Source organism: Sciurus vulgaris, assembly GCF_902686455.1.
Source record: "Sciurus vulgaris genome assembly, chromosome: 7".
NCBI classification, from domain to species: Eukaryota; Metazoa; Chordata; class Mammalia; order Rodentia; family Sciuridae; genus Sciurus; species Sciurus vulgaris.
In genome coordinates this window covers 41805847-41832663 of record NC_136467.1, presented here as the reverse complement: position 1 = coordinate 41832663, position 26817 = coordinate 41805847, and the positions used below count along the sequence as shown (strand labels likewise).

General features: G+C 37.6%; 1 protein-coding gene across 6 annotated transcripts in view; it reads left to right on the top strand.

Moving 5' to 3' along the window:
• Positions 1-6461: 6461 nt before the first annotated feature.
• NKAIN2 (sodium/potassium transporting ATPase interacting 2) overlaps positions 6462-26817 on the top strand; it is a gene marked incomplete at its 3' end in the record, with an annotated part of 1065485 nt that continues 1045129 nt past the window's right edge. For 3 of the 6 annotated variants that reach the window (XM_079148273.1, XM_079148269.1, XM_079148274.1), the window contains exon 1: positions 9882-10603. In XM_079148273.1, coding sequence (XP_079004399.1) covers positions 10550-10603 — 54 coding nt within the window. In that variant the 5' untranslated portion in view covers positions 9882-10549. The other 3 variants (XM_079148271.1, XM_079148272.1, XM_079148270.1) reach the window with 3 other exon arrangements.

Here is a 26817-nt window from a genome sequence, read left to right as displayed (position 1 = left end):
TCTGGATTGGTGATGTTTTCCACTTTTCACATGAGCCAGCTTAAATATTCTGTCCTGATTCATCACATAATAATAATGTCCCCTTCTCAGATTTGTCCTCAACTCTAATCATTTATGGCTTTTAGGAATTTTTTTCCTTCAGTAGCGTGTGGTGGTGCATGTCTGTAATCCCAGCAGCTCAAGAGGCTGAGGCAGGAGGAGCCGGTTCAAAGCCAGCCTCAGCAATTTAGTGAGGCCCTAAGCAGCTTACTGACACCCTGCCTCAAAAAAAAAAAAAAAAAAAAAAAAAAAAAAAAAAATGTGTTGGAGATGTGGCTTAGTGGTTAAGCATTCCTAGATTCAATCCCCTGTCCAAAAAAAAAAAAAAAAAAAGAAAAAGATTTTTTTCTTTAGTTATGGTAAACGTTTATTGTTACTTGTATTCTTGAGAATAGCCATTCTGACTGGAGTGGGATGAAATCTTAGGGTAGTTTTAATTTACATTTCTCTAATGCAACCACTCTGGAAAGCAGTATGGATATTCCTCAAAAACATGGAATGGAACCACCAGTTGATCCAATTATCCCACTCCTTGGTATATATCCTAAGGAGTTAAAATGAACATTGTACAGTGACACAGTCACATCAATGTTCATAGTATCTCAATTCATAATAGCCAAACTACGGAACAACCTAGATGCCCTTCAACAGATGAATGGATTAAAAAATGTGGTATATTACACAATGGAGTATTATTCAGTTATAAAGAAGAATAACTTTATGACATGTGCCAGCAAATGAATGATCTGGAGATTATCATGCTAAATGAAGTAAGCCAGTCCCCCAAAACAAAGGTCAAATATTTTCTCTGATAGGTGGAAGCTAACCTTCAAAAAGGAAGGTAGGGAAGCGGAAGAATAGAAGTTCAATAGATTAAATAAAGTGAAATGGAGGGAGAAGAGGGGGCATAGCAAAGGAAAGACAGTGGAAAGAATCTGACATAATTTTCCCATATACATATATGAAGGTAACACAGTGAATCCCACCACTATGTACATCCATAAACATGGGACTTTAACTAGAATAAGATGTATTCCATGCTTGTATAATTACATCAAAATGATTCTGCTGTCATATAACTAAAACAAACTATTAAAAAAAAGAATGAGGATATTGTTCAAGAAGTTTCTTGACTAGGCAGGGAGAAAAGAGGGAACCCCACCTCTTTTAGCCAATAGAGGGATAGCGGAAAGTATTTATGTGGCAGAAGTAGGAGTAGCAGACAAGTGAGAAGGTGCCTCATGGTCTCTTCCTCCAAGGTCTGGTTGAAGATGTAATCTTGGTATGGTAGGTGTAGATTGAGGACAAAGACTAAAGGAAAATGGTTTTTGCCACATTTTTCATCCTTACAGTCTTATCAAGGGGCAGGGGCATCAGAGTAAATTTGGCAAGGTGACATGTGACCAGACACAGTGAAAGCCTGGGTGGAGTTCTCCAGTGTCTTCTGGACTCCTGAGTCACATGTGGACAGTATCTAGAAGTTTCCTCTGTCCTCATGGAGGAATCTTTATTAAGCCCACAGTGCTGGCTAGAGACTTCCTGTGTGCCAGCTTTTTCATTATGTGAAAAAAAAAAAACAAAAAAAAACAAGAATATCAACTTAGAGGAGGAAAAATTTATTTTGGCTTTAGGTTTCAGAAGTTCCATTAAGTCCATGGTCTGCTGTCTCCACAGGCTCATATACAAACCATAACACTCACATGTTAATGTAATGCCCATAGGTGTGGCTGTTAGACTGAATGGTAATATAACTAATGAGAATTTTTGTGACTTAAAGCTAGTGCTTGTGTGGATTTGGCAAAAAAGCACATATGAAGGCAAAGGTACTTTAGGAAGGGGATATGACTGGCCATTCCCTGCCCCAAGACCACTATAAAGAGGTATCAAGGAAGCACCAGTTTTTACCACAACATGCCAGGACAAAGCTTCGAGAAGCATCTCTGGATCACCATATCTTTCCTGATCAGACCCAGGATGAGGATTGTAGCCTGAGCAGACCCACAAGAGAAACATTGCAGAACTACCCAGCTCACAGCAACAGAAGGATTACCCAAAAGGCCTACCTGCCTCATCTACCTCTAGATTTTTGTTTGTTTGTTTTGGTTGGTGCTGGAGATTGAACCCAGGGCCTTATGCAGGCTAGGCAAGCACTTTACCAACTGAGTTGTATCCCCACCCGCTACCTCCAGATTTTAAAGGGACAATTCAAATTCAGTATCACACTAAAGAATGTACTCCTTTCCTTCCAAAAGGGAAATGAAAATTTGATTAGAATGTTATATCTATATTACTGAACATCTTCACTCTAAAGAAGACACAATGTGTTTGGGATTTATTTTTCTTCCCTTCAGAAGACCAAAACATACTACTGTGTGAGGATTTTGAATTAATCCTATTATAAGTAAGTATACTACAGTTACCTTCCTAACATTTCTCTTTGTCACTTTCTAATATTCTATTAAATTGGTGTTTATTAGGGTAGCAGAAGGATAAACTGTGCAAAGCACAGCAAATAAAGAAATTTTACAGTAACTACATTATCTGGAAAGATACTTTCAAGCTGTGTAATAAATCTTAATTACACAGAAAAAAATGTAGATTACATATTCCTACTGCCTCACTAAAAACTAATCATTTGTTTAGACTCATTCTATTGAATGGCTTAAATACTCTATTCCTCATCTCATAATTGTAGGAAATGAATCACAATTTTTAACTCTCCTAAGTATGTGAAGTCATTTGAATAGAGAGCATATGTTCTCTTTACTTCCCTTGTCCACAGCATATAAAACTTAAATTATTAATTTTATTTTTAACTTTTATTCTGATAACAACTCAGAGCAACTATTGCTTTTATGGTCAATTAACTGGTTTCTCTGAAATATTGGTCTAAAGATAGATTTTTAAATCTTAACATACAGCATTATTGTCTACATTTTAATTATTACTTATTTTAAGACAGTAAATTCCTTTTAACCGTATTTCAAAGACTCAGAGATTTTACAACACAGCCTTCAAGCTCTTTGACATTCTTTCTACTAATGTCTCCCAGGGCTCCAGGTCTTTTCCCTTCGAACACGTGGGCTTATTATTTCCTTCTAACTGGTAAAGAACATGTTGGAGGTAGACCTGTGTGAATTTGAGGCTGGGTGATAAAAAGCATTGCATATGTATTGATTGGGTTTTTGTGTGTGTGTGTGTAAGGTTTGAGTTCTTTATATATTCTGGCTATTAATCCCGTCAGGGCAGTAGTTGGCATAGATTTTCCCTCATTTGGTAGGCTCTCTCTTCTTGCTCTTCATCATTTCCTTTGCTGCTCAGAAGCTCTTTCCTTTTTTTTTTTTTTTTTTTTTTCTTTTGTGGTGCTGGGGATTGAACCCAGGGCCTTGTACTTGCAAGGCAAGCACTCTACCAACTGAGCTATCTTCCCAGCCCTCAGAAGCTATGTCATTTGATGCCATTCCACTTATTGATTCTTGGTTGTATTTCTTGAATGTAGGGATCTTGTTAAGAATGTTCTTGATGCATAAATACAGTAGAGTTGACCCTATGTTTTCTTCTAGCAGTTGCAAAGTTTCTAGTCTAACTCCTAAGTCTTTGGTTTACTTTGATTTGTCATTTTTGCAGGGTGAGAGATAGGAATCCGGTTTCATTCTATTACATATACCTATCCAGTTTTCCCAGCACCCCATTTGTTTAAAAAAGCTACCTTTCCGTGTGTATATATACATATGTAATCACCTTTGTTAAGTATCAGATGAATGGGCAAATGAACTGAACAGATATTTCTCAAAAGAAGAAACACAAATGGCCAACAAATATATGAAAAAAATATTCAACATCACTAAAAGTTCATGTCACTCTTGTCAGAGTAGCAATTAACAAGAATTCAAATAATAGTAAATGCCAGCAAGGATATAGTGAAAAGGTACGCATTGATACATTTTGAGGGAACTGCAAATTAGTACAAGCATTTGGAAAGTATTATGGAGATTCCTCAAAAAACTAGGAATGGAACCACCATATGACCCAGCTATTCCACTCCTTGACATTTATTCAAAAGAACTAAAATCAACATCCTATAATGATAAAGTCACAACAATGTTTGTAGCACCACAATTCACAATAGCCAAATTATGGAATGATCCCAGATGTCTGTCAATAGATGAATAGATTAAGAAAATGTGGTATTCATAAACAATGGAGTTTACTCAGTCATAAATTGTGAAATTATACCATTTGTTGGTAAATGGATGGGTGTAAAGAATATCATGCTAAGTAAAATAAACCAAACTCAGAAAATTAAGAATCAAATGTTTTCTCTCAAATGTGGAAGCTAAATAAAAGGGAAGGTGAGGGGTGTAAGATATCATAAAGAAATAGAGAAGACCAGTGGAGTAGAAGGAGATGGAGAGGGAGGGAGAAGTGATGGGAAAGGGGAAAAATGCTATGTGCATATATAAATATACCACAAGAAATTCCTCCTATGTATATGTAGAAAGCACCAATCAAAAATAAACAAACATCAGCAAAAGGAAGATTGGTAAAGGAAGGAGAATGGGGGAGGGAAAAGGGAAGGTGAAAAAGGGGAACAGGAATGGAATAAATCAAATTGTATGCATGTGTGATTTTGTCAAAATGAACCTAGTCACTATGTAGACTATGTATAAATAAAATGCTTAAAAAAAAAAAAAGCATTGCAGCTTCTGTCTTATCTTCTGACACCTCATGCTGTGCTTAGAGCTCTCAGGGGCCATGTAGGAAGTCTGACTACACTGATGTGGACTCAGCATGCTAGAAGGAAGCCGAGCTTCAACATGATTCACTTTGTGGGTGCTCTACTTGGCAGCAGACCTGATCTTCAAGTCCTTCCTGCCCATGTGCCAGACTTGCGAGTGATGAAACTTCAGATGATCCCTGTTCTACCCATGGAGTTTCCTCTAAGCTTGGAGTCTTCCCAGGTAAATCCCCAAGCATCTTAGAGCAGAATTCCTTACCATTGAATCATATATCATTTAACAGCATTGTTTGGAGAGGGCTGCTATACAGCAATAGTAATTGGAACACTAAGTTTATCATTACACTTTTTTCTCAATTCTTCATGTTTAACAAAAATCAGCACAAGTAGAGGAAATGGGAAAAATGAATATATGCCTTTTTGTTGACATGTTTTCACTTGTAAAATGGCAGGTTTTCTGAGACAATTTACTAAAGTTAACTAAGGTTCATATATTCATAAAATTATTATATTGGCATGCTTACAGTAATCCATATTAAATATGATTGAAATGTTTAAAATATTCAATGTAATGTATGAAAACAATTGTCAGAAAATAGGGACTAAGATCCCAGGACAGATTGACTATCCTTTCTCCAAAATACTTGGGACCAGAAGTGTTTTGGATTTTTTTTTTCAGATTTTTGAATATTTGCATATACATAATGAGATATCTTGGGAATTGGACTGAAATCTAAACACAAATTCATTTGTTTCATATACACCTTATAAACATATTTTTAAAAATTTAGTGCATGAAACAGTTTCATGGTGTGGAATTTTCCATTTGTGGCATCATCCAGTAATAGAAAAGTTTTGGATTTTGGAACATTTCAGATTTCAGAAGAGATGCTCAACTTGTACATTTATGCACTCAATTTAATATTATAAGTAAAATATATATAAATTACAAGTTAAAGTCATTAATTTAGAAGGATAAAATCCAAATGTTATTTCATAAAAAAAAAAAAAAAAATCTAGTCAGGCAATGATCCTAACTACAGCCCTGATTCTATTCATGTCATAATCTGTCATCTTGGCTTAACATCTCTTCAGAGTTTTCTCTGAAGGTTGGTAATTTGGTCAAATAGATAAATGGATTTTTATTGCTATGGTTCAATACTATAGAACCTGCCATTGCATAATTTTATTCAGAAATGAACTTTCAAGAGAAATCATCAGAGAGGTAAGCCAATATGATAAATTTAGCAGGCACAGTCTACTTGAGCACATTTACCAAGTTTCTAATACTTAGTTATTATATACATGAAATGAAAATTAAGACAGAAAATATAAGTTTTTTAAAAATAATATTTATTATTGGTAATAGTTTAGGTAAAAGAGCAAGTACATTCCCTACAGGTACAAATTGATAGAAACCCCTCAGAGGAAATTGGGTACTACTGACCGATAGCCTTATAATTTTGCTCTTTTCCTTGACTCACAAGTCCCCTTCTAGAAATGTGTCATAAGGAAATAATCATAACACAGGCAAAAACATAACTGTAAATTTATTTATTGTAAAACTCATAATATTAAAACTTTGGAAGAAACTGTTGGCAAATGGCCAAACTTGGATTATGAAACCAAATAGTCCAGCTGCAGATTCCATGAACTTAATGCTTAATGACGTGTATATCTGTTCTTGATCCATTGTATTAAAAAAAAAAAGCAGAATAAAATATATTGGGGACATTATAATTCTATTTTTGTAAAAAGAAGATGGAAATTATCTCTGGGCAGAAGGACTGAATGATTATTTTCTTCTAATTTGCTATCAATATTTTTAAAAACACTCTTATTTTCATAATAGCTATTATTATTCAAACAAGAAAAAACATTCAAGGTTATACAAAATATTAAATGAATTAAATTTTTGGGTTTTTGTTATAAGCATCATTGTTGCATTTATGTTTTTAAACAATGATGGATGGAGACTGAGTAAAACTCAAAAGAGAGTAATTGCTCAGTGGAGTTTTTGCAGAGAAAGGCTTGAGCTTTTGCTCTAGCTGAACAGGGTGTTGAGCACTCTTGCTGTGTACCTACTGCAGTCCATGAGTTGTCCTGAAAGATAAATGAGATAATAGGTGTGAAACAACCTTGAAAGTACTTTAAAGCAGGGCACCAAGGTGAGCCAGATGGAGATATGGGATATGTAACACATTTTCCCTACAGAAACAAGGTAATTAACAATAGTTATGTCACCAGACTAGTCAAGGAAAGCCTTTAGCACCTTATAGCTAAATAGTTTATGCCCTTCTTTCTAAATGAAAAGGCAATCGACATTCCAATTTGAGACATCTCTCCCCTCCATGCACTTCTATGGAACAATTGCGATTCTCTCAGTCATGATTAATGTTTCTTCCATTAAGGCACTCAGTTCCAGGGACAACAGGAAATGGAACAAGAAGGGCACAGTCACCTTAAGGAATGGCACTGCATCCCTAACTAGGGCACCTTTCCATTAAGTCAGGCATTATCCATACTGTAACTGATGTGATATAAATTTAGAGGTAATAAAATATGTGATCATTCCTCTATTTTTAATACCTCTTGATGGAATTCCAAAAGAATGATAATTAAGTATAGTAGAATACTGTAAGGACAGATAACCCAGTGGTTTGGAAAGCGAAATTTGGTGTCCTACAGCTGTGTCTTCAAACTCAATATTTTGCCACTTAGAATATGTGTACTTCTAATCAAGATACTTGGTTTCTCTTAGTTTCTGTGTCTTTAAAATGGGCATTGTACCTGAGAAGAAAGAGATGATGTAGTTTTAGCAGTGATAGTCAACACACAGTAAATATTCAACATTTTGATCCAATTTGTGTTTCACTCTTCTGAGAATACTATGACAAAGAGAGATCAGGAATAAAATCCCTTGGAGATGGTCTTAGGTTGGATTTCTCAAGAGGTAGAGACCTGATACAAGGATTTGATTGCAATGGATTATTTTGAATACAATGCCCAGGGAGCACTGGTAAAGGAATAGGGGAATGAGGCAAGGAAGGGAAGGAAGACAATTCAGAGTGAAGGACAAGCAGGATTCAATCCTAAGGGGATGTTAATGGCATAGACTAGATCATGTCTTGGGGTTCCCCATCTATGGGTTGAAGAAGCAGAGGTCTTTATTCATCAACACTTATCCATTACTGCTTGAAGATTGATTTTCACTTCCCAGACAAGTACCTCCTGTGCCTACAAAACAAACCTGCTTACAAAGAGAAGGATGGCATGTAGTGAAAGGTTACAGTCCAGGGACTACAGATGGAAAACTACAATTAGTATTATGCTTTTCTTTTACTTGTACAGCCTTAAACATTACTCTGGCTGTTGCTGGATGCAGGGAAACCATTGTGGGATTATGGGTGGATCCACACAAATGCACGGTTGTTGTGATAAATTTAAAAAGGCAATAGAATACTTTTGACAATATGGCAGCAGCTTCTTCAATATTCAGCAGTTGCTTACAGGTTTCTTGTTTGGTGATGCAAAATACCTTCAACTCAGCAGCTCTTGGGAAGCTAATAGCTAAAGACAGTATAATAACAACATTTGCTACAAGATTCCTTTGGCTTCAGTTTCACTGAAGGTTGTGGAATACCAATTACCTAACAGACTCCGCCGTGGGTAACAGCACACAGTGGGCTCTTGGAACATCATTAAACATTGAATGCACTTTTCATAAAAGCCCATTTACAAATGGGCAATTCAAAAAGAGACACTCTCATTACAGTGATAAAATATCTGCATTCATAAATTTAACATATCAAACCCCTTTTTTTGGCTTTCCAGGATAGATAAATCATTTCTGAAAAATTCAGCCCAGACTTCTGGAAAATACAGTCCCTATTCAATATCTTGCTATTTAGTCATTCTGATAAGTCCATATTTATTCAAGGGACGCAATCATTTGGGATTCTCATTGTGGTTCCCAGCATAAATATATCCTATGCAAATGCTATTTTTTTTCTTTCATTAGGGACAATTACATTTTATGGAAAGCTCCTTGCTTGAGGTAGTTTCATCAGTCTTAATCTCCTAAGAAGGGTATTGGGGATGCTTCCTATTGAGCTTCCTAAAAGGTCTGTTCTCTTGACTCACTGCACTTCATTCCAACGCCTGAGTGACCCAGGGGATCTCGAGACCAAGTCTTCATTTCCTAGCAAAATTAGGAATGCTTTCAGTAGGTGCCTGTCGCAATAAAAGAAACTTAAAGCTAGTATGCTAAACATCTAGGCCCCAGGGGCGGTCACCCGGTCCAGTCTATTTCGCTCTTCAGTTTTCCGCCAGCAGGTGGCAGCAGCGGGCTCCGAACCGCGTCTGCAGGTAAGGGCCGCGGCAGCACCAGCTTCCGGCCCGCGCTCGCGAGCAGAGCTGGAGTATCACGAATAGATGCACAACAGGCCGGGACGGTCCTTGAGGCTTCAGTAATAGGTGCTAATAAGATGGTCTCTGGTGCTTTACATTTTTGAGTGAAAACAGTTTGAAGGAGACACAGCAACTTATTGCGCCTCTAATCTCTCCGGTTCCCCAAATTTCCCAACTCCAGGAGCAACTCGCTCCCTTTTCCCAAGTATCGTCCGCTCCGTTAACTCCACGCTCCCGCCCTTCAGATCTTGGGGAGCCGGGTGTCGGGCACCGGCCAGTGGGCTGGCCGCCGCCGCGCCCCTTCTCCTCGCTTTCTACAGCCCTCTCCACCACTTGGGCTTTCCCGCCGGTCAGAATGCCTCGGCTGCACCCTTGTTTCATCACCCCACCCCCTTCCCTAACCCTTCTTTTCGTCCCTTCTCCCCCAGGCGCGCACACACATGCTCACGCAGATCTCTCGCGCGTAGTGCTTCGGGTTTGGTTGTGGGAGCGAGACCGACACCAACCGAGCAAGACACGGTCATGCCACCTGGACTCCTCGTTCCGAGCCCCCGCGGTGCCCACCGCTACCACCGCCGCAGCCGCTGCGCCTTCCCGCCTAGACACCACGCCAGCAGCCGCCTGGTCTGCAACCCCGGCGGACCTCGGAGAAGTTAACGCCTTGGGAGGGGGCGGCGGGAAGCAGGTTGAAGGATTTGTTGGAGGAGGAGGATTAACACATCTGGGCGAGGGGAGGGGCAGCTCCGCTGCAGGGACGCGGCGCGAACCCGGCATCACTGAGCTCAGCATCGCCGCGGTTGCTGCCGCCAGAGACCGCGCCCCACCCCCGCCCGCCGGGTCCCGCAACGCCGGGCGCACAGGAGCCGCGGGCGGCGCAGGGAGGCGGGCAGCGCCCCGCGCGCGCTTCAGCCGCCCCCGGAGCCGGCGCGCCGAGAGTGTGGGGCGAGCGCGCGTCGGGCGGCGGCCGCGCTGGGGGGCGTGGGGCGAGCCGGCACGGCGAGCGGCGGGGGCGAAACTTCGGGGGCCAGATGCCCGAGGGCGCGGCGGCGCTGCCAGGCTGCCGCTGCTGCCCCTGCGGGCCCAGGGCGCGTCTCCGCAGGCAGTGCTGCCCGCGGCGCGGCGTGTGCACCCAGCGAGTGAAGGTATGTGTGGCGGGCGCGGCTGGAGCTGTTGCCGCCGCCGCCGCCGCCGCGCCAGCAGGTCCTAATGCCTGTCACTTCCCAGGACGTTGGCAGTGGCAGCCCGGAGCCCCCGAGCCCTCGGCAGGTTTGCCTGTCCTTCCCCGCGATCTGATTGGATAAAGTGGGGGCTCGACGGTGGCCGACGTGGGACAGTCTGGCTGTGGCAGGGGTCTCGGAAACCATGGGTTATTGCAGTGGCAGGTGCACGCTTATCTTTATCTGTGGCATGCAACTGGTAAGTGACACTTGGGTCCTCTTATTCTGTAATGTGCCTTTGAGATAGTGGGCAGGGGAGTGCAGTAAAGGGTCTGCTATTGATTAGAGTGGAAGAAAAATTTAAAGAGGGAAGGTGACAGATATATTGCTTATATTTAAATTGATTTCAGGGAGATGCACTGTGGGGTACAGGAGAGGTGAGCCTTTCCGCCCCTACCTATTTCTGTCCCTCCAAAGACAGTTTGGCAGGTGCGGGTTAAACTTGTTGTCTTTAATTTCTTTAAGGAAAGCAAGATGTATCTCTTTTTCTTTTATGCTTTGCATTCCTATTACTGTAAAAACGTGATTATCACATAGATTTCACTATACAGGTGTTAAATAGAGAAAAATAGAATTTCTGACTTTTCCTCTGTATACTAATTTTGCAATGTCTTTGTTTCTTCATTGATGTGTGTTATTTTTTCTAGGAATATGTTGTCTTATAATCACAATGCTCTGAAAGCCCACTATTTAGGCTAAACGGTATTCTTACAGCAGTTTGATCTAGAAGCCACATTGAGTTTTAAAAGTATGTAGATTGAAGAGAACGACTTTGATGAACTCAGCAACACCATTGCCATAGACTGAACCAGTAACCTTTAAATCACAATTATTACAAACAATTCCAAGAAAAAATATTCTGTCTTACATTATGTATGATACTGCTCCTGAAATAGCTACTGTTGTCTGATCCCATAGGATGGAGAATTATAATGTACTTTTTGAGGAATGTCATACAGTTACAGAGGCAAGGAGCCAATAATGGAAAACGTCATGTCTCTGAATTTCAATTCCTAAGGGTGATGGAAGGAGGGGCTGAGGAGACAGTGTAGAGGTGAAAATTATACCACCTTTAAGTGGTTAATTTGAAGTAGGAGGTACTTGCTCATGCGTCATCAAATAGCTTTCCTTAGAAAGTATAAATTAATGTGAATAGTCACCCACATTTCCAACAGTTGTTTCATAAAGGCTGAAAGAACCACAAGACAGGAGATTTTTCCAACTCCAATCAGTAAAAAGTGTTTGAAAGATCGGGAATTTGCAGTTGAAATTGATAGAAGAATTCTTGAAGTTTTTTTTTCAATGTTTGTCATTTATTGTGAAACTCCTGAGTGTTTGTTATTGTTCTGTTGTTTAGCTGAAACAGTACTTTTGTCATGTATTGTATCAAGCTCCTTTTTTTCCCCATGAAAGTTAGCTGATGATGTCTACTTTGACCTGTGAATTATCCTCTTGGTTGTAGGAAAAGAAAATAGAACTATAAAGACAATTTTAAGAATGTTATATTTTCTCAATAACGTGTAAACCAATTTATTTTTCTCTACCACAGATTCATATTAGTTTTGTAATTATGAAATTTTGCTCTTAATGAATGTCTGTCAGTATAAAGAAGTTTACTTTGCTCAACCACTCATACAGACCAAATATTCCAGATTGTATAAACACTTTCAAAACATTCTTATTTTTATATGTGATTCAGATAAGATTTTACTGATTTATATCATAAAAGCATAAAACTAAGAATGAGTGGGTAGAGCATCTTATGCTCTTTTATTTTCCATTTAAAAATGTGATTTAACTTTTAAGCATTTAATGTTGTGGGGCTTTATGACTGTAGTAGGTAAGTGTATGTATGTAGATCAAATGACATTTTGCATGATGAACACAAACTACTCAAGAACAATTTTAGGAAAAACCATAAATATACTCATGGGGAAGCTTAAATACACAAAGCAGCATGATAAAGGTAAAGGTTTCTTTGTGCATGTGTGTATATATGTGTGCCTGTGTACTTGGACACATGCTGTGGTGTATTGGGTAAGTGCAAAATCGCTTATAAAAAATTCTGAACCATAGCTAACAGAATAGAGGCAGCTCTAGTACAGGTGTTCTCAATCTAAGCAAGTGTATATTTGAATCCTAAGGAGTATTTTATGCTTTATAAGAATCATGTGATTTTTCCCATTCACACTTTAGGTGCCCCCAGGCTAATATAATTAGCAGCCATGTTAATGCAGATGCAGAACAAAAAACAAAGGACAAAGAAAATCCAATTGTTATGATAGGGTGAAGTGATCAAACCTTGAAGAACCTCAGGGTCCTTGGTAATCACTGCTTCTTAAAAATATATTATTGAATTTTGAGTGAAATAGTTCTTTTGAAAATTACTTGTTGAGAAACACTGAAATAAATAGATGGAACTACATATTTTTTGCTTTTTATAGATTAATGTATACTTTGTGCATCTTTAAGCTATTATGAGTAAAAACCATTCCTACAAATAACCAGTTTTGCCCATTGACTTCTGACTAGTGTTCCATTGACTGACACAAAAGTTCACTCAGTTTTGTTCACTTCTGAAGTGTCTAGTGTGTGCTCTTGTAATATTTGGGCATCTTTGTTTTGTAGCTGTACAGAAAAAACCTGGTTTAAAAAATTATCTGAAGTAAGAAATAGTCTCAGATACAATCTTTAGTAATTTTTTAAGGTTTTGAAAACACTGACCTCCAGTCCTGGAAGCAGAGTATTTGTGTTTTAATTAAACTTAAATGAATATTTATGTGTACTATCAATTTAATATTTATATGTACATCAATTTTGCAAGTAATCTTAGGAAAGGAAGATGCAACTTTTGCATTGTGAAGATAGGGGCCTCATTCATCAGATTATTTTAATGCAGACCAAGAATTTTGACTATTTAACCAGTGAAATACAGAGATAAATAAATGCTCCACAGAAATTCATCACTCAAGATTTTTTGTCTTTGCTTTTAATTTTATTAAAATGTGCATTATATTTAATGTTTGACACACTACAAGTGTAAACATTTTTTTAAATCAGAAAATCAGTCAATAAGATAAATTAGAATCCCATACCATAAAAGTTAAAAATAAACTTACATTTTAATGAAAAACTGTGCCTGTATATCAAAAATTAAAATTCTTGGGCTGTATAGTTGTGCCAGCTTCAGATTTTAGGGTGATTTCTACAAAAAGGGGTGTGATCTCTGGAAACAGATTTGCTCCATGTGCAGAATCCAGAGTTTAAGCTCATAATCTCAAGAAGGTAATTTTCTTTTTATCATTGCTGTCCTTAATGCTTAGAAACTGAAGATTTCTGATAGTAACAAAAATCATCACTGCATTTGCAGCAATGGATTTAAAAGTATAGGACAAGAACAGTTTAACTTCTTATTTACAACTTTCTGCAGCTTGTGAAAGAGTTTAGCTTTTTTTTTTTTCTTTTTCCAATGTTTGGTTGACTCAAACAGTACTTTATATAAATGTTGAAAAATTACTCTGCTAGTTCTCAGTGAAAAAAATCACTCAATTATAATATGGAAGAACATAACTTATTTTAGATTGAAAAGACAGCTTTGTTTTCAAGTAAGGAAGCTCAAAATCGCCCACATTTTTGTACATCAGACTCCTATGTGGAACAAAGCGTATGTGTTATAAACTATTGAAAGAAAGTCTAGATTTACATTCAACAGATTAACACTTGAAAATGCCATTCTTGCCATGCGCTTTATGAAATACTGGTAACTTGGAACAGGTGCAGCTAACAATTAGGTTAATACACATGTGTGTGCAGCTGTGTGAAGCAGCACATTTGAAACTCAATTAAGAATGATCATTTGCTCTTTACTGCACAATTACTAAACATTTTCAGATGTACAGATTTATTTTAAAAAGGTCATGAGTGTAGAGATAGACTTAAATAAAAGGCATTTTATTATAATTATGGAGTGTTGCGGAGATTGTGATTTGATGCAATGTTCGTAATTACATGCTATTTGATTATGTTTTAGAAATTAAGGCATTGACATGCAATGACTTGAAAAGTGCTGGTAGAATCTTATGATTTTTCTAGGATACTTCCGATAAGTTGGATAGTTCTAGTTAGAGCTTTTCCTACCTCACAAGCTCTCCTGCTCAGAAAAATTTAAATCTCAGATTCAAATGCCATTGAGAAAATCTTGAGGTTGTTAATTGATCTGATGATCAATGGACAGGACTGAAAATTGCCATACAATACTTTAGAAACTTAGGAAGCAGAAATATGCTATGAGGTTACTTAGCTGTACAATAACTTCCTTTTGTTTTCTATTCTTGTACAAAAACCATTTTGGGGCATGTTTTTGTTTCAGTTTACTCTTTCATTCTAATTCAGTATTACTACCAAAGAAAGCTTTAGAAATGTCTTCCAGAATCCAGCTGTATTTCTTGGTTCACAAACCAAGTGGCAACTTCTTACACTGTCATACCTAAGGTTTCAGTCAACGCATAGAGAGCTGTTCCCCTGCTTTCTCAAATAAAGTCTTGATTGGGTAGCATCCACTGCAAAATGGGAGCCCTTTCTGGCATGGGGCCCTTGTGTTGGTAGGGGCCCAGAAATTGAAATGGGCATTTCTTTCCCCTTCCCCTATCATGTTGCTTTGCTTTGGGAACAAAGTTTCTACTCTCCCAGTCAAGAATTTCAGAATGGAAGTCAGGGATGTTTTAAAATGGGAAGTCATTATTTTTTGATCTGTTCCATTTTTGTATATATATGTGTTTAACAGAAATACAATCTGAGAGATTGAAACACATTTTTACACTTCTGTGTTTATAATGGAGATGAAAGTATTTAAATTATGGCATTAATTACATTAAATATTTGTATATACTGCTGATGCCTAACATTTAAAAAATGAATTTCAGTTATGCTTTTTTGGTAGAATTTCAAACAGTGCTATGTCATTTTTTGTAAGTAATTTTGAAACTAATATTGTTAATAATGGAAATTATCCTATTTTCATGCCTTATAACACACAAATGTCAGAAATCAAACACACATAGTAAAAATATTTCTATGCTTTTTTTTCCTCACCTATATAATTAACTTCCAGTTTTGGTTCCCCTTCCCAGTGGAAACTTGATAGTTTTATATTTTCAATATACTAAAGTCATGTGTTGTTTAATGATGGGAAAACATTCCCAGAAAGGCATCATTAAGCTTTGTCATCATTATGTGAACATCATAGTATACACTTAAACACAAACCTAGTGTTCTTATGCAGTCCTGATGTACACTAGGCTATATATCATAGCCATCATCTCTTACAGATTTGTCATTGACAGAGACATTGCTAGAGAGCGTATAACTGCACATAGGCAGTAAATGTAGGGTTCCTTGTTTTGACCCCTGCCATAATAATGATAGAAATAAGTAATGTATTCATACCTAATTTTTCTAGGACGGAAACAGAATTTTAGGAAGCATTTTTCCTACTATTCTCAAGAAATTGAAGGACATTTAAAAATTATGAAGGAACAAGATAAAATTGTATCATTTTCCTTCATCAGATGAAGGAGGGAAATGAAATTTACAAACCAGTTTCCTCTTCTTTAATATTTCAGGTATGTTCAGATATGAAAGTTCTTAATCTATGAAGAAATTTTTTGCTTTGTCTTCCTAAACCCCTGTTTTCCTTCTTCTTTTCTTGAATTCTAAAACAGGCACTGAGTAAAACTGATAGGAGCATCCTAAAATTTAATATTATGGAAGCTGTAATCTTTGTTTTTCCCTCGTGGAACAGGAATAGGGTGACTTCAGATGCTAATAATTTTACCTTTTCAGCTACTGAAGGATCACATGCTAACTTTTATCTCTGTTAAAGGTCTTTGAAAAGGTGAATTGTATGTGCATTTTGAAATAAAGTAGTTTTTATAATCCGGTACGCCTTTAAAATCTAGCTCTGTAAAAATACTTAAAGAACAATGAAGATTTATATTTTGAACACCTGTTTGGGGACACATACTGTGTCATCATGCTATGTCATGCTAAATTTGTTACTGAATCCTCTCTTTTAATTCTCTAAGGAAGGTAATAGATATTAATAGCCCCATTTTACAGAAGAGGTAATGGAAGACCTAAAAGATTAAACGACTTTCTCAAGTCACCCTCTTAGTAAGTGGTAGAGCTTGGATTCAAACCCAGCTCTGTGGAGCTCTGAACCTGCCACTGAGCCTGTTGCCCCTGTGCCTCCTTTCATCCTTCCATGTAACAGGAAAGTTTATCAGGGTCTTAAATTGGCTTTATTAACAAAGTAAATATCTACCTGCTTATTCCTTGTTGCCACAATAATCAACACAGGACCACTGAGGCTTAGAGAAGCAAAGCTGATGTCAAGCTGCTGTCCCAAACTGCCTGGCCTATGTAATCTGAGGATGTCCCAAATAGGAGCTGCTTGCGTGTGCACTAGAAAATGGAAGGGTCAAAGAACAGGCTGCCTCTGCAGAGGATTCATGTACTCATGCAATAGCTGTCCCTGCTGTTCCCACTACAGTTCAAGCACTGTGAAACACTTTCAGCTGTACCCAAGAGAAATAAACCCTCGTTGTGTTTCTGTGATGATTTAAGGGGTGGGAATAAAAGTTACAGCTGTTGTACATTTCTGGCCAATTTTTAACAGATAACCATTCAATAGGGTCTTGGAAGGTTAGTATGTATGCTTCAAATAGACTCTGTGGGAAGAAGAAGAAATGTATTCGTTTTTCTTTTTGAAACCAATCCTCGATGGATGATTAGACCATATTAATTCTTCCTCATAGTGGTGTTATTTACATTCCCCAAATCCTAAATCCATCCTGACCACTATTGACTGAGAATATTTGCCAAAATTATTGTTGATCAACTTAGAGTAAATAGATTATTTAAAATATGCTAATATGCTAGAGTTCACTTTTTGAACTTGAATGTCCATCCCAAGCATTTGCAGGGCATTTTAACACAGATCTCTGGGCCTCCACCCAGATTTTCTGACTTCTTAGGTCTGGGGTAGGGCCAGAGAATTTGCATTTCTAAGTAGATGACACTGATAATGCCTGTCTTGAACCAATCTTTTGAGAGCTACTGGCCTGGAATATGGCATGAGTGTTAATGGTGTTATGTGAGTACATGTCTCTGGTTTTGAAAATTTCCACCACTGTTAGAAAATGAACTAATTTCTTACTTTGGCCTATTACTAAGATGAAAGAACACTTTTCTTCTGGACCAAGTATGCCTATTTCTGTCTTCTAACATAGTCCTATTCAGAAGTTTAAGTAAGAGAAATGGAAGGTCTTTTCACAGTATTTGTGCCCTTGCAATGAATAGAGATGTGCAAGAATCTGAAAGCACCCTTATGCCTGGTGATGCTGGAATGGAATTAGATTCTTCAAATGCCTTTCTTTCCTAGACTAGCCCCCAGTCTAAATTTGTGGAATAGCTTCTCACTGTGTGAAGCACAGCCCTGGGAGAGAGCGGAGGGAATATGCTGAAAAAGCACTGGACTAAGTTAGAAGCCAGATTTTTCTCTACTCTGTGTAGTGCTTCTGTATTGCTCAAACCATTTATAGTCTCGAGTGCAGTTTCTTCACTTGAAAAATGGGGCAAATAATTCCTGACCCATTTATCCTACGGGATGCTTCAGGGTATTTTGGGGAGGAAGTGTGCTCAAGTTAAAATCATTGTGATTACTAATGGTTTAATCATCCATTGAGCTTAGAAGGAGTTATAGGTATGCTTACATGTCACTTGAACAGTAGCCCTAGTTGCAACAGTTTTTTTGAAGAAACTTTTTTTTTTCCTTCATCCACCTGTATTTTGGTGGGGGGCAGGGGGATCCTATAAAGCACTATAGTATTTGAGGCAAGTTCTTTGAAATAGATAAAACAAATTGATTATGTGTCTGATATGTGTATTTGATTTATTCATTAAGATTTGAACATGGTTTTCAAAAGCTTCTCAGGGTACTCCTTCAGACCAGCATTTATAAAACTGTTTTATGTCACTGAAAACTATTCTACTAACCCAGAGCTCTTATTACCCACTGCCCCTGCCCCCAAGGGTCACAGTACATATTGGTATACTGAGAGCTAAAGGAATTCCTTCTCTAAAGAAATCCCTGCTTAATTCCATTTAACTCAGCTAATATTTACAAAGTACTTGCAATGATTGAAGAAAGTTCTTTCTCTGATATCCCCTATTAATCTTCCATGGAACTAGTATTTTCATTGAAATATTACTCAGGGCTAATGATGCAATCTAATGGCTACTATTATATGATTATCTAAATAATACTTAAAAATGTAAATTCGGTATGGAAACAACCCATTGAACATAGTTCTAACAAAAATTCATAAAGATATTTATGGACATCAAATATCACACTGTTGAAATAAAGGAATAGAACCTTGTTTTCAGATGCTTGGTTCTCTATTTTTCTATGTTTATTTGAGTTTCTTGAAATTCTGTTTCTGCCACTGACTTGAAATTTTATCTTGAATTAGTCAAGTTCAGCTGATGTTGCACAGTGGGTGAGGTGTTGCAGTGATTGTGGAAGGTTATTTGGGACTTTGGAACATGGTGGAGAGAATGTCTGTAGAAGCACTTTCCTTTGAAAGTGGTGGATGAGGAGCAGCATCTGTCTCCTACATCTGGAAGGGGACTGGCTCCTCCAGCTTCACTCCCTATGTGGATGCCTTTGTAGGGCAGGTGGTGAAGAGTCCTCATACAGACTTTTGTTTTCTAATAAATACATACACTCTGAAACAGTAACACATTTAAAACCTCTGACAATGCTTCATTCTTTGGAAACAAATGGGTCTTAGTTTGGAATGGGAGAATCAAATCAGTACACCCTATTCTTGTGCAAAGAAGTCTTTGTGTGCATATGTATTATGTTAGTTACACAATACAATAAGAAGATATTTCAAAATCTTTAACTGACAGCTGTGTGTCAAATGATGGAGGGGTCAGAGTTATGTCTGAACTCTTCAATGACAGGGAATTCATGTGATCCTAATTAGAGGAGTTCTAGCCAAGGAGATCCACAAGGTGGATCTCCAGAGTATTATTTTTAGAAAGGACAGTTTCTGACACCAGTGGAAAACAAAAGTGGGAATAATTTCAGCAGGTGCCCATAAGAAGAGAAAATTATATGCTGGTGGTATGCTGCCTTCTGTGGTCATGGCCCCTGGGGAAGGGCTGTGCTCAGTTTCTCTTTCATTATAGCTCCTGCAGCAGTGGCGGGAGGCAGCTTGTTCCTGGGATCATAATTCACTGTTGCAGACACAGTGATTCTGACCCCATTTTCTTAATCTACAAGGTAGAAATGATGCACCTCAATCCAGGTGGTGTATTCAAATGCTACCTGTTTCCTCCATTTGAGTGCTCTGAAGTGCAGGGCTGATATTAGGGTCTGTGGATGTGTTTAACTCTAGTTACTGGGAACAATGAGAAAGCCACATATTTGAAGGCTTTAGAAGCTGTTGTGAATTTGATAATACACAGATGGCATATAAAGAGCTCTCTGTCTCTCTTTTAATAAAACTTGAGCACAAATTCGATGATAGTGAACCTCTAACTTGTGATTTTCTAAAATATTAGAGCTGTGTATAGGATTATGTATTACTTACCCTTATTGACAGGAATGAATACACTTTCATATCTGTTCATCTTTTATAAAAGTTCCGTTTCATTCATAAAAAGACATTAGTTCAATTGTGACTGTTCCATAGCATTTATTAACTTGAGCTTTGCTTTTCTGTTGGTTGGTATTAAAGGCTTCCTTCTTTCTTCTAAGGATGAGGGGAGGGTGGAGGAGTGGCGTGTCTCCTGAATGTCCCGTAGCTCAAATGCAAGTAGGCACTACTCTACTTAAAATCATAAGTTTTAAGTTTTATTTTGAAGTTCCCTGGGATTCGTTAATGAATTTTCTCCAGAATGCATGTCTGGTTTTATGAAAACTTCCCTGGAAAGTTCCACAGTCTCTCAGAGGTATGGGACAGTGCTTTCTTGGTACAATTTCATAGAAATTGTTCTAAAATAGATATATTTTCATTTAGGAATGTTTCCCTAAAATCAAGCAAATGGCATCAGTCAATTTACATTTAGTAAGTGTGAATTCTGTAACAATGGTGTTTGGTGACTTTTAATCATTTGCCTTTTATTTTGATCTTCTTTGGAGACCTGTTGATTGCTCTGTCGTTTTCTTTAGAATATGGTGGTTATTTTCACTTGTTACTACACTTGCTTTGACTCATGTTTTGTTAAATATCATAATATAATATCTTCTTTTCCAGTTAAATTAGGAGAAATAAACCCCAGTGAATTTTTTTGAGATTTATTTAGTGATTTGTTGCAGAATTTACATGTGACCTAGTTTTACTGCATATTTGCTGCTAGTAGGCCCATCTTTTAATTTCATCTTTCATAATGTGACTCAAAGTGTTACTATGGACAGAGTGCCAGCTGTACATAGGGCCCTGTTGTGTGTTGGGAGATGGGGAAGACCCTGTAAAATTTTTACCTGCAGTCTGTGTGTGACAGCAGTGCTGTGTGACAGGATAATTTTAAAGTGGATGAATTAATGAATGAATAGTGGGAGGAAATTAAGTAATTACTAAAGTAGCTTCATCAAGTAGGATTTATGAAATGTCCACTCATGAATAGCATAGTGAACATGTGCTGAATAAATTGAGTATATGTTTCTATCCTTTTGGCAATTAGAATATGATTTAATGAAAGGAATGTCAAGCCATGTTTCCATCATAAATCTAATATCTAATGGTGCTAATAATTCAAGATTAGTTTAAATTGCAGTACAAACCTTACTGTTTATTTACTAAGTCATACTACTTATTGAATGTGATAAAAGCTTGAAACGTTCTCCTGTACTCTGTTTAGTGTGTTCCATGAAGTTAGATTTAAACTTACTGTAAATAAGGTAAGCATTGGTGAGAAGTAAATGTTGTAAGCTGTGCCATTCTGCTCCAGCATTTTTTTTCTAATCCATTTTTAAAATGTTAATTCATATAAAATCAATTTAACATTATGTAGTGTTATTTAATTCACTACTACAATGTTATTTAGATATTCAAAAATTAAATATTTGATCAGAATGGAAATAATAAAGTGAATTCTGTCTTCCTATTTCATAACTCTAATGCAGTAATTTTTAACTTGTATGTCTTGGGCTCTTTTAAGAACCCATGAAATCTACTGACTCAGCAGAAGAATACTCAGATAACTTCAGAGGACTCAAACTTCTGATCCTGATCTATTAAACTTAGGTTAAACACCCATTATCTAATTTTTCTTTGATCTGCCATTTCATTGAAAGTTTCTGTTCATCACCAATTTTAATTTAGTTGTTTTGAACTCAGGAAATATTTAAGGGTCAGAATGTGGAAACAAACCAGATCTCTGTCAAGAAGATTAAGTGGCACGTTTGGATGTGTACAGTGTGTACAGAGTAATTAGACCTGTAAGAGAAATGAGAGTAAAGTACTGTAATCCCAGCTACTGGAAGGGTTGCAAGTTTGAGTTTGCTTAGCAAGATCCTGGACAACTTAGCAAGGCCCTTTCTCAGTAAAGTTAAAAAATAAAAGGGTCTGGGGTGCATCTCAGTGTTAGAGCACTTACCTAGCATGTGTAAAACCCTGGATTCAATCTCCAGCACCATCAAAACACATACAGAACAAATAGAGTCATGAGAAGGATTAGTCATAGTCTCATAAATTGATCTGACAGCATATGAAGGACGGTTACATGATAGGTAGAATTTCTATAGCTAGAGATTGGAGAAAAGAATATTCCAGATAGAAGAAGTGGTACTGGTAAACAGGTGAGAATGAATGAATCTAAGTATGGAACAATGAAAAATCAGACTAGAAAATGAGGAAGACCTGAAAGGTCAAGTGGAGAGTAGAAGGAGATGGACCTTAGGTCTTTAAAAGGGTTTGAACCTTCCAGGATAGGACATGTATCTCTGTAGACTTTATCGGCGCTAATGACCCAAGGCCCTACAGTGGCAAGAGAAACATCATGGTGTGAGAATGAGGGCCTGAGCTTTGGAGCAAGACTTGTGGGGGATATGCAGGCAAAGCAACAGTAAATTATAGGGTGGCCAAATTGCTTTAAAGGCCTTAGTGTAGTTAGGTGGCATGTATTTGCAAGAGTACAAATTACTCTCCCATCATTTCCTAACTTTCTAAGAGCTGGAATGAAAAAGCAGAAAGTTGAGTTTCTCTGTTTATAGATTTAACAAAACTGAGGGTTTGTGAGAGCTCTAAGGTATCTGAGAATAAAGGTAGGTGTGGCTGGGAAACTGATGACAGAATGGGAATGGGGAGTTAGGTTACTGGAACGCCAGTGCAAATACCCAAGAATAAGAAGGTGGGTATGGCAGAAGTGAGGCAAGAGGCAGGAGGTCAATGAGGAGGTTGTGGTGAGATCCAATGAGTACAGAAGTCCAGATCTTGGGACAGCAGCACTTCCTATGTGATGCAGAGCACTTCCTGTCTGGTGGAGATATCTTTAATTGCCTACCAAATTAAATGGAGTGTTTAGTTGTTGAGAAACATAGGAGGCAGTGAGGGCCACTGTTATGAGAAACACCACTGTGTGTTTTTGGCTTTACTAAAGAGCTTTGGAAATAAGAGACTGAAGAGGAACACAGTGAAGGGAAAGCAGGGTTGTCCTATGGATTGTACATAGTGAGGATTTGGGGAAAGTTTGATTTAAACAGGTGATTGCAGCTGGGAAAAGATGGTTAGGGAAAGTCTAGAGGCAGCTGGGTTGTGGGGGAATGATTTGGGAGGAATGGACATGTTTATTGATTATATAAAGAATAAATTATGGAAATTGAAAGGTAGGCTTCAGACAGAGCATTTTTCCTAGCATGGACAGCATTTGTATTTTGGACTATGTTGTGCAGAGCTGTTGTGTGCATTACAAGAAGTTTTGCAGCATCCCTTGATGCTACACACTAGATGCCAATAATGAATACCCAGTTGCAAAAACCAAAAATATTTCTAGACATTACCACATTGCAAAATAGCCCCCTTGTTGAGATCCTCAGAGCTAAAGCAAAAGGCTGGAAAATCACTTTGAAATAACAATAAAATACATTCTTTATAACAGATTTTGACAGTGGAGAAGTTTGTGAGGGCACTACAGACCCAGGAGAGTTATGCCCTGTGCACCATGGCCCTGTGTCAGATTCATCTGGAGCTTTTTACAGGGTCAGTACCAGTATCATGCCCCACACCTTGACCTCTGGTAGGCAACCCTAGCTATGGAGACTTTTAGAAAACTATAGATTATTTTGGTTCGTGTCGACGTCAGTAGTAATTGAGGTGAACACGCAAGTGGAATAGCAGCTGTGAAGCAGAATGGAAGGAAAAGGAGATGGGGAGGTAAGTTGAGACATATATTAGGAAAGAGGGCTGCTGAGAAAGCATTTGTAGGAATATTGACTGGAAGGCAATGTTGAATCTAGATTTATTTGAAAGCTACTTTTTATGGTCAATTATGTGCTCAACAAAGCCTTTAGCATTCCTTGCTGGGTTTTTTTTTTTTTTTTCTTTTTCAGTTCAGTTTGAGCCAGGTGGATTTTATCTAAGACTCAGTGAATGTCACCTTTCTTTTAATGCCTATAAAGGCTGCTGATGGATATTTGACACTTTTAATGTATCTTCTCTCGAATGTGATATTTGCTACAATGTGCCTATAGTATATGTTTCTTCATGAAAGGTATTAATTTAGAAAGATTTCAGATTAGGTATGTGTGCTAACTATGAGACAGACATATAATTATTTACATGAAAGACAAACACTTTTTCCTGAATGTAAAAAGTTTTAGTCAAATTGTGAGTTTTTAATTCAATAAAATATTTAGATAAGAATAATATGATTATCAATGAAGAAAGCAATCATGTCTCCAGACTTTAAAGAATTTAGAAAATTTTACTTGCTCCTGCAAACACACACAAACACACACACACACACACACACACACACACACACACACACACAGCCTCTGCCCTTCAATTCCCTTCAATTTAACAATTGAAAACTACTTAAGCTATTAATATTCCTTAGGTGATCTCTCAAACCCCAGAATATTCAACAAGCATTTTAATATTTGATATCCTGATTCACCAGAAGGCCCAGTTATTGCCAAAGAAGTGTAGTAAAACAGCAGAGATTTATCTTTTAAATTATCCTATCGGCTGCATAATTTCTCTTGATCCAACTTGATTTCTTTGGGTAACAGCTTTTTGGTGGACTCTAATTTGCATGCCTGGAGGAAGAGGAGTAAATTACATGACTTCTTGAAAGTCCTTTTAGTTCGATGGTTTATGATTAAATCTTGCATTTTAAAATTACCTTTCTCTAGAAGAACCAGGCTGGAAGATGCTTTTCCAACTTCATATTGGTATGGATGGAAATTAACATATCATCTGATGTATTTTTTCTCTAAAATATATTGGACAGAATAGCAAGCATAGAACACAAACAAACCTACCCTTAAATTTAGAACCGGGTGGAGGTGAACCTTGTCTTTTTTGCAGTTGTGTGCTATCCTCCAAAGATGTACCTGGGTCCTCTGAATGTCCAGGTGAATGGAAAGTTTTGTGTGTTTGTGTGTGTGTGTGTACTGGGTATAGGACAGGAGAGTGAGGTAGAATAAAAATTATGCTCTTCATAGGAGATAACTTAGTCAGGTGTCCTATATATATGTGGGAAGAGAATTGATTTTACCTAGAATACTCTCTCCGTTTCTTAGTACATAATTCTTTTGGATGTGGTAGGATTTCAGCAGGTCTTGTTAAAAGGTAATCCAAAGTGTTCAGGGTGAAAATCAGGAATCTTCCATCTGTATGCCTTCCAGAAAACATCAGTCCAGATTGAAATAGAGATGGGGATTGGAAAAGCCTACTGTATTCATTTAAAACCAGTGGAAGTTTGCATAGGCCACATTGCAATTATCCCCTGCTGGAATTTAGCCAGGGCACACATTAGTGCATGTTCCTTTCTGTCTAGCCTAATTAAAGAATTGTTGAGAACTAACAAAGTTGGCTGACTTGCAAAAGTTGGTGCTTGCTAAAATTTGTAAGTTACAAGTGCTTAACAATATGACCTGATTTTTATGCTGGGGTCATCTTATTAATTACAGTTTTCCAATCATCTAATTAGAAAATACGGTCTGAGCTGAGTCTGGAGGATTCCCAGTCTTACTCGCTTAGTTAAAGAAAGTGGAAAGAATAAAAACAGGACTAAAAGCAACACAATGAAAAGTTAGGTTCTAGACAAACCTTCAGAGATGCCCCATGCCAGCCCGGTAATTATTTAGGATGCACTTTCAATAAGGAGACATTAAGGGGACACCAGTGAGTTAGCTCTTAAAAGTAGAAATCTGTGCCAGTCCCCAAATTGCTTCTTAGACTAGAATGGAAAGCTGGAAAGCGTGACCAGCAGTACCAATTTAAAGTAAACTGTTTGCTCATTGCCTCAGATGCTATACCTTATTTTTCAGCTTAAATAATACTTTGTCAAAATAGCAGAAAGAGAAAGAGCAGTCTGATAAGATTTTAGGTGATTACCCAGCACTTAAAAAGTCTTTTCTCCAAAGGAAAAAGTAAATGAAGTGTTGTGTATTTTCTCAAGGTTAGGTCTTGGAACTGAGACATAATGCTTAAGTCTGTAATAGCCTGGAGTTTAGCTGTCATCTGCATCTTTTTAATCGTACCATGCCTAAAATGGTGCAGTATTCAAAAAGAAAAAAAAAAAAAAACTCTCAAAATGTTCCATTTACCATCTTTCATGTGCCACTTTATGGACTAAGGAGAAAGTATTAAAAGAAAGACCAAAATGGTGTGCCCAATGTAACAGATATATTGTTAGTAAATATCTGACAGTTTAATAATTAATCACCATTTCTTGTTCTCCTACCTAAGTCATTAAAATGAACTCTTAGTGTTTGCATATAGGCACTAGAAAACATTATATTGGCACAAAGAAGGAAAGTGGAACAAAAAGAAGAAAAGGGGACTTTTTAAGATTTCTTATGAAAATTCGAAACAAGATGTCTTTCATAAGTGATCTTGAATAGTTCTGTAGAGACATATTTGTAGATGAATTTCCTGTTTATGTGGAAGCAACAGATTACTGCTTGGTGGAAGAAGTATGTTCTCTTTGCCTTCCCACTCTGACCATCTAGACGCTTCACAGTTGAATAAATTTCACAGGAACTGGGTGACTGCCCCAGTCCAAAATCTCTCCATGATGACTATTTGGAGATCAAAAGTATAGATCATGGGTTTACTACAGTGTTTTTATTCATTCTGAATTGAATTTTAAAAAATTTGATCCTGGCTTTGA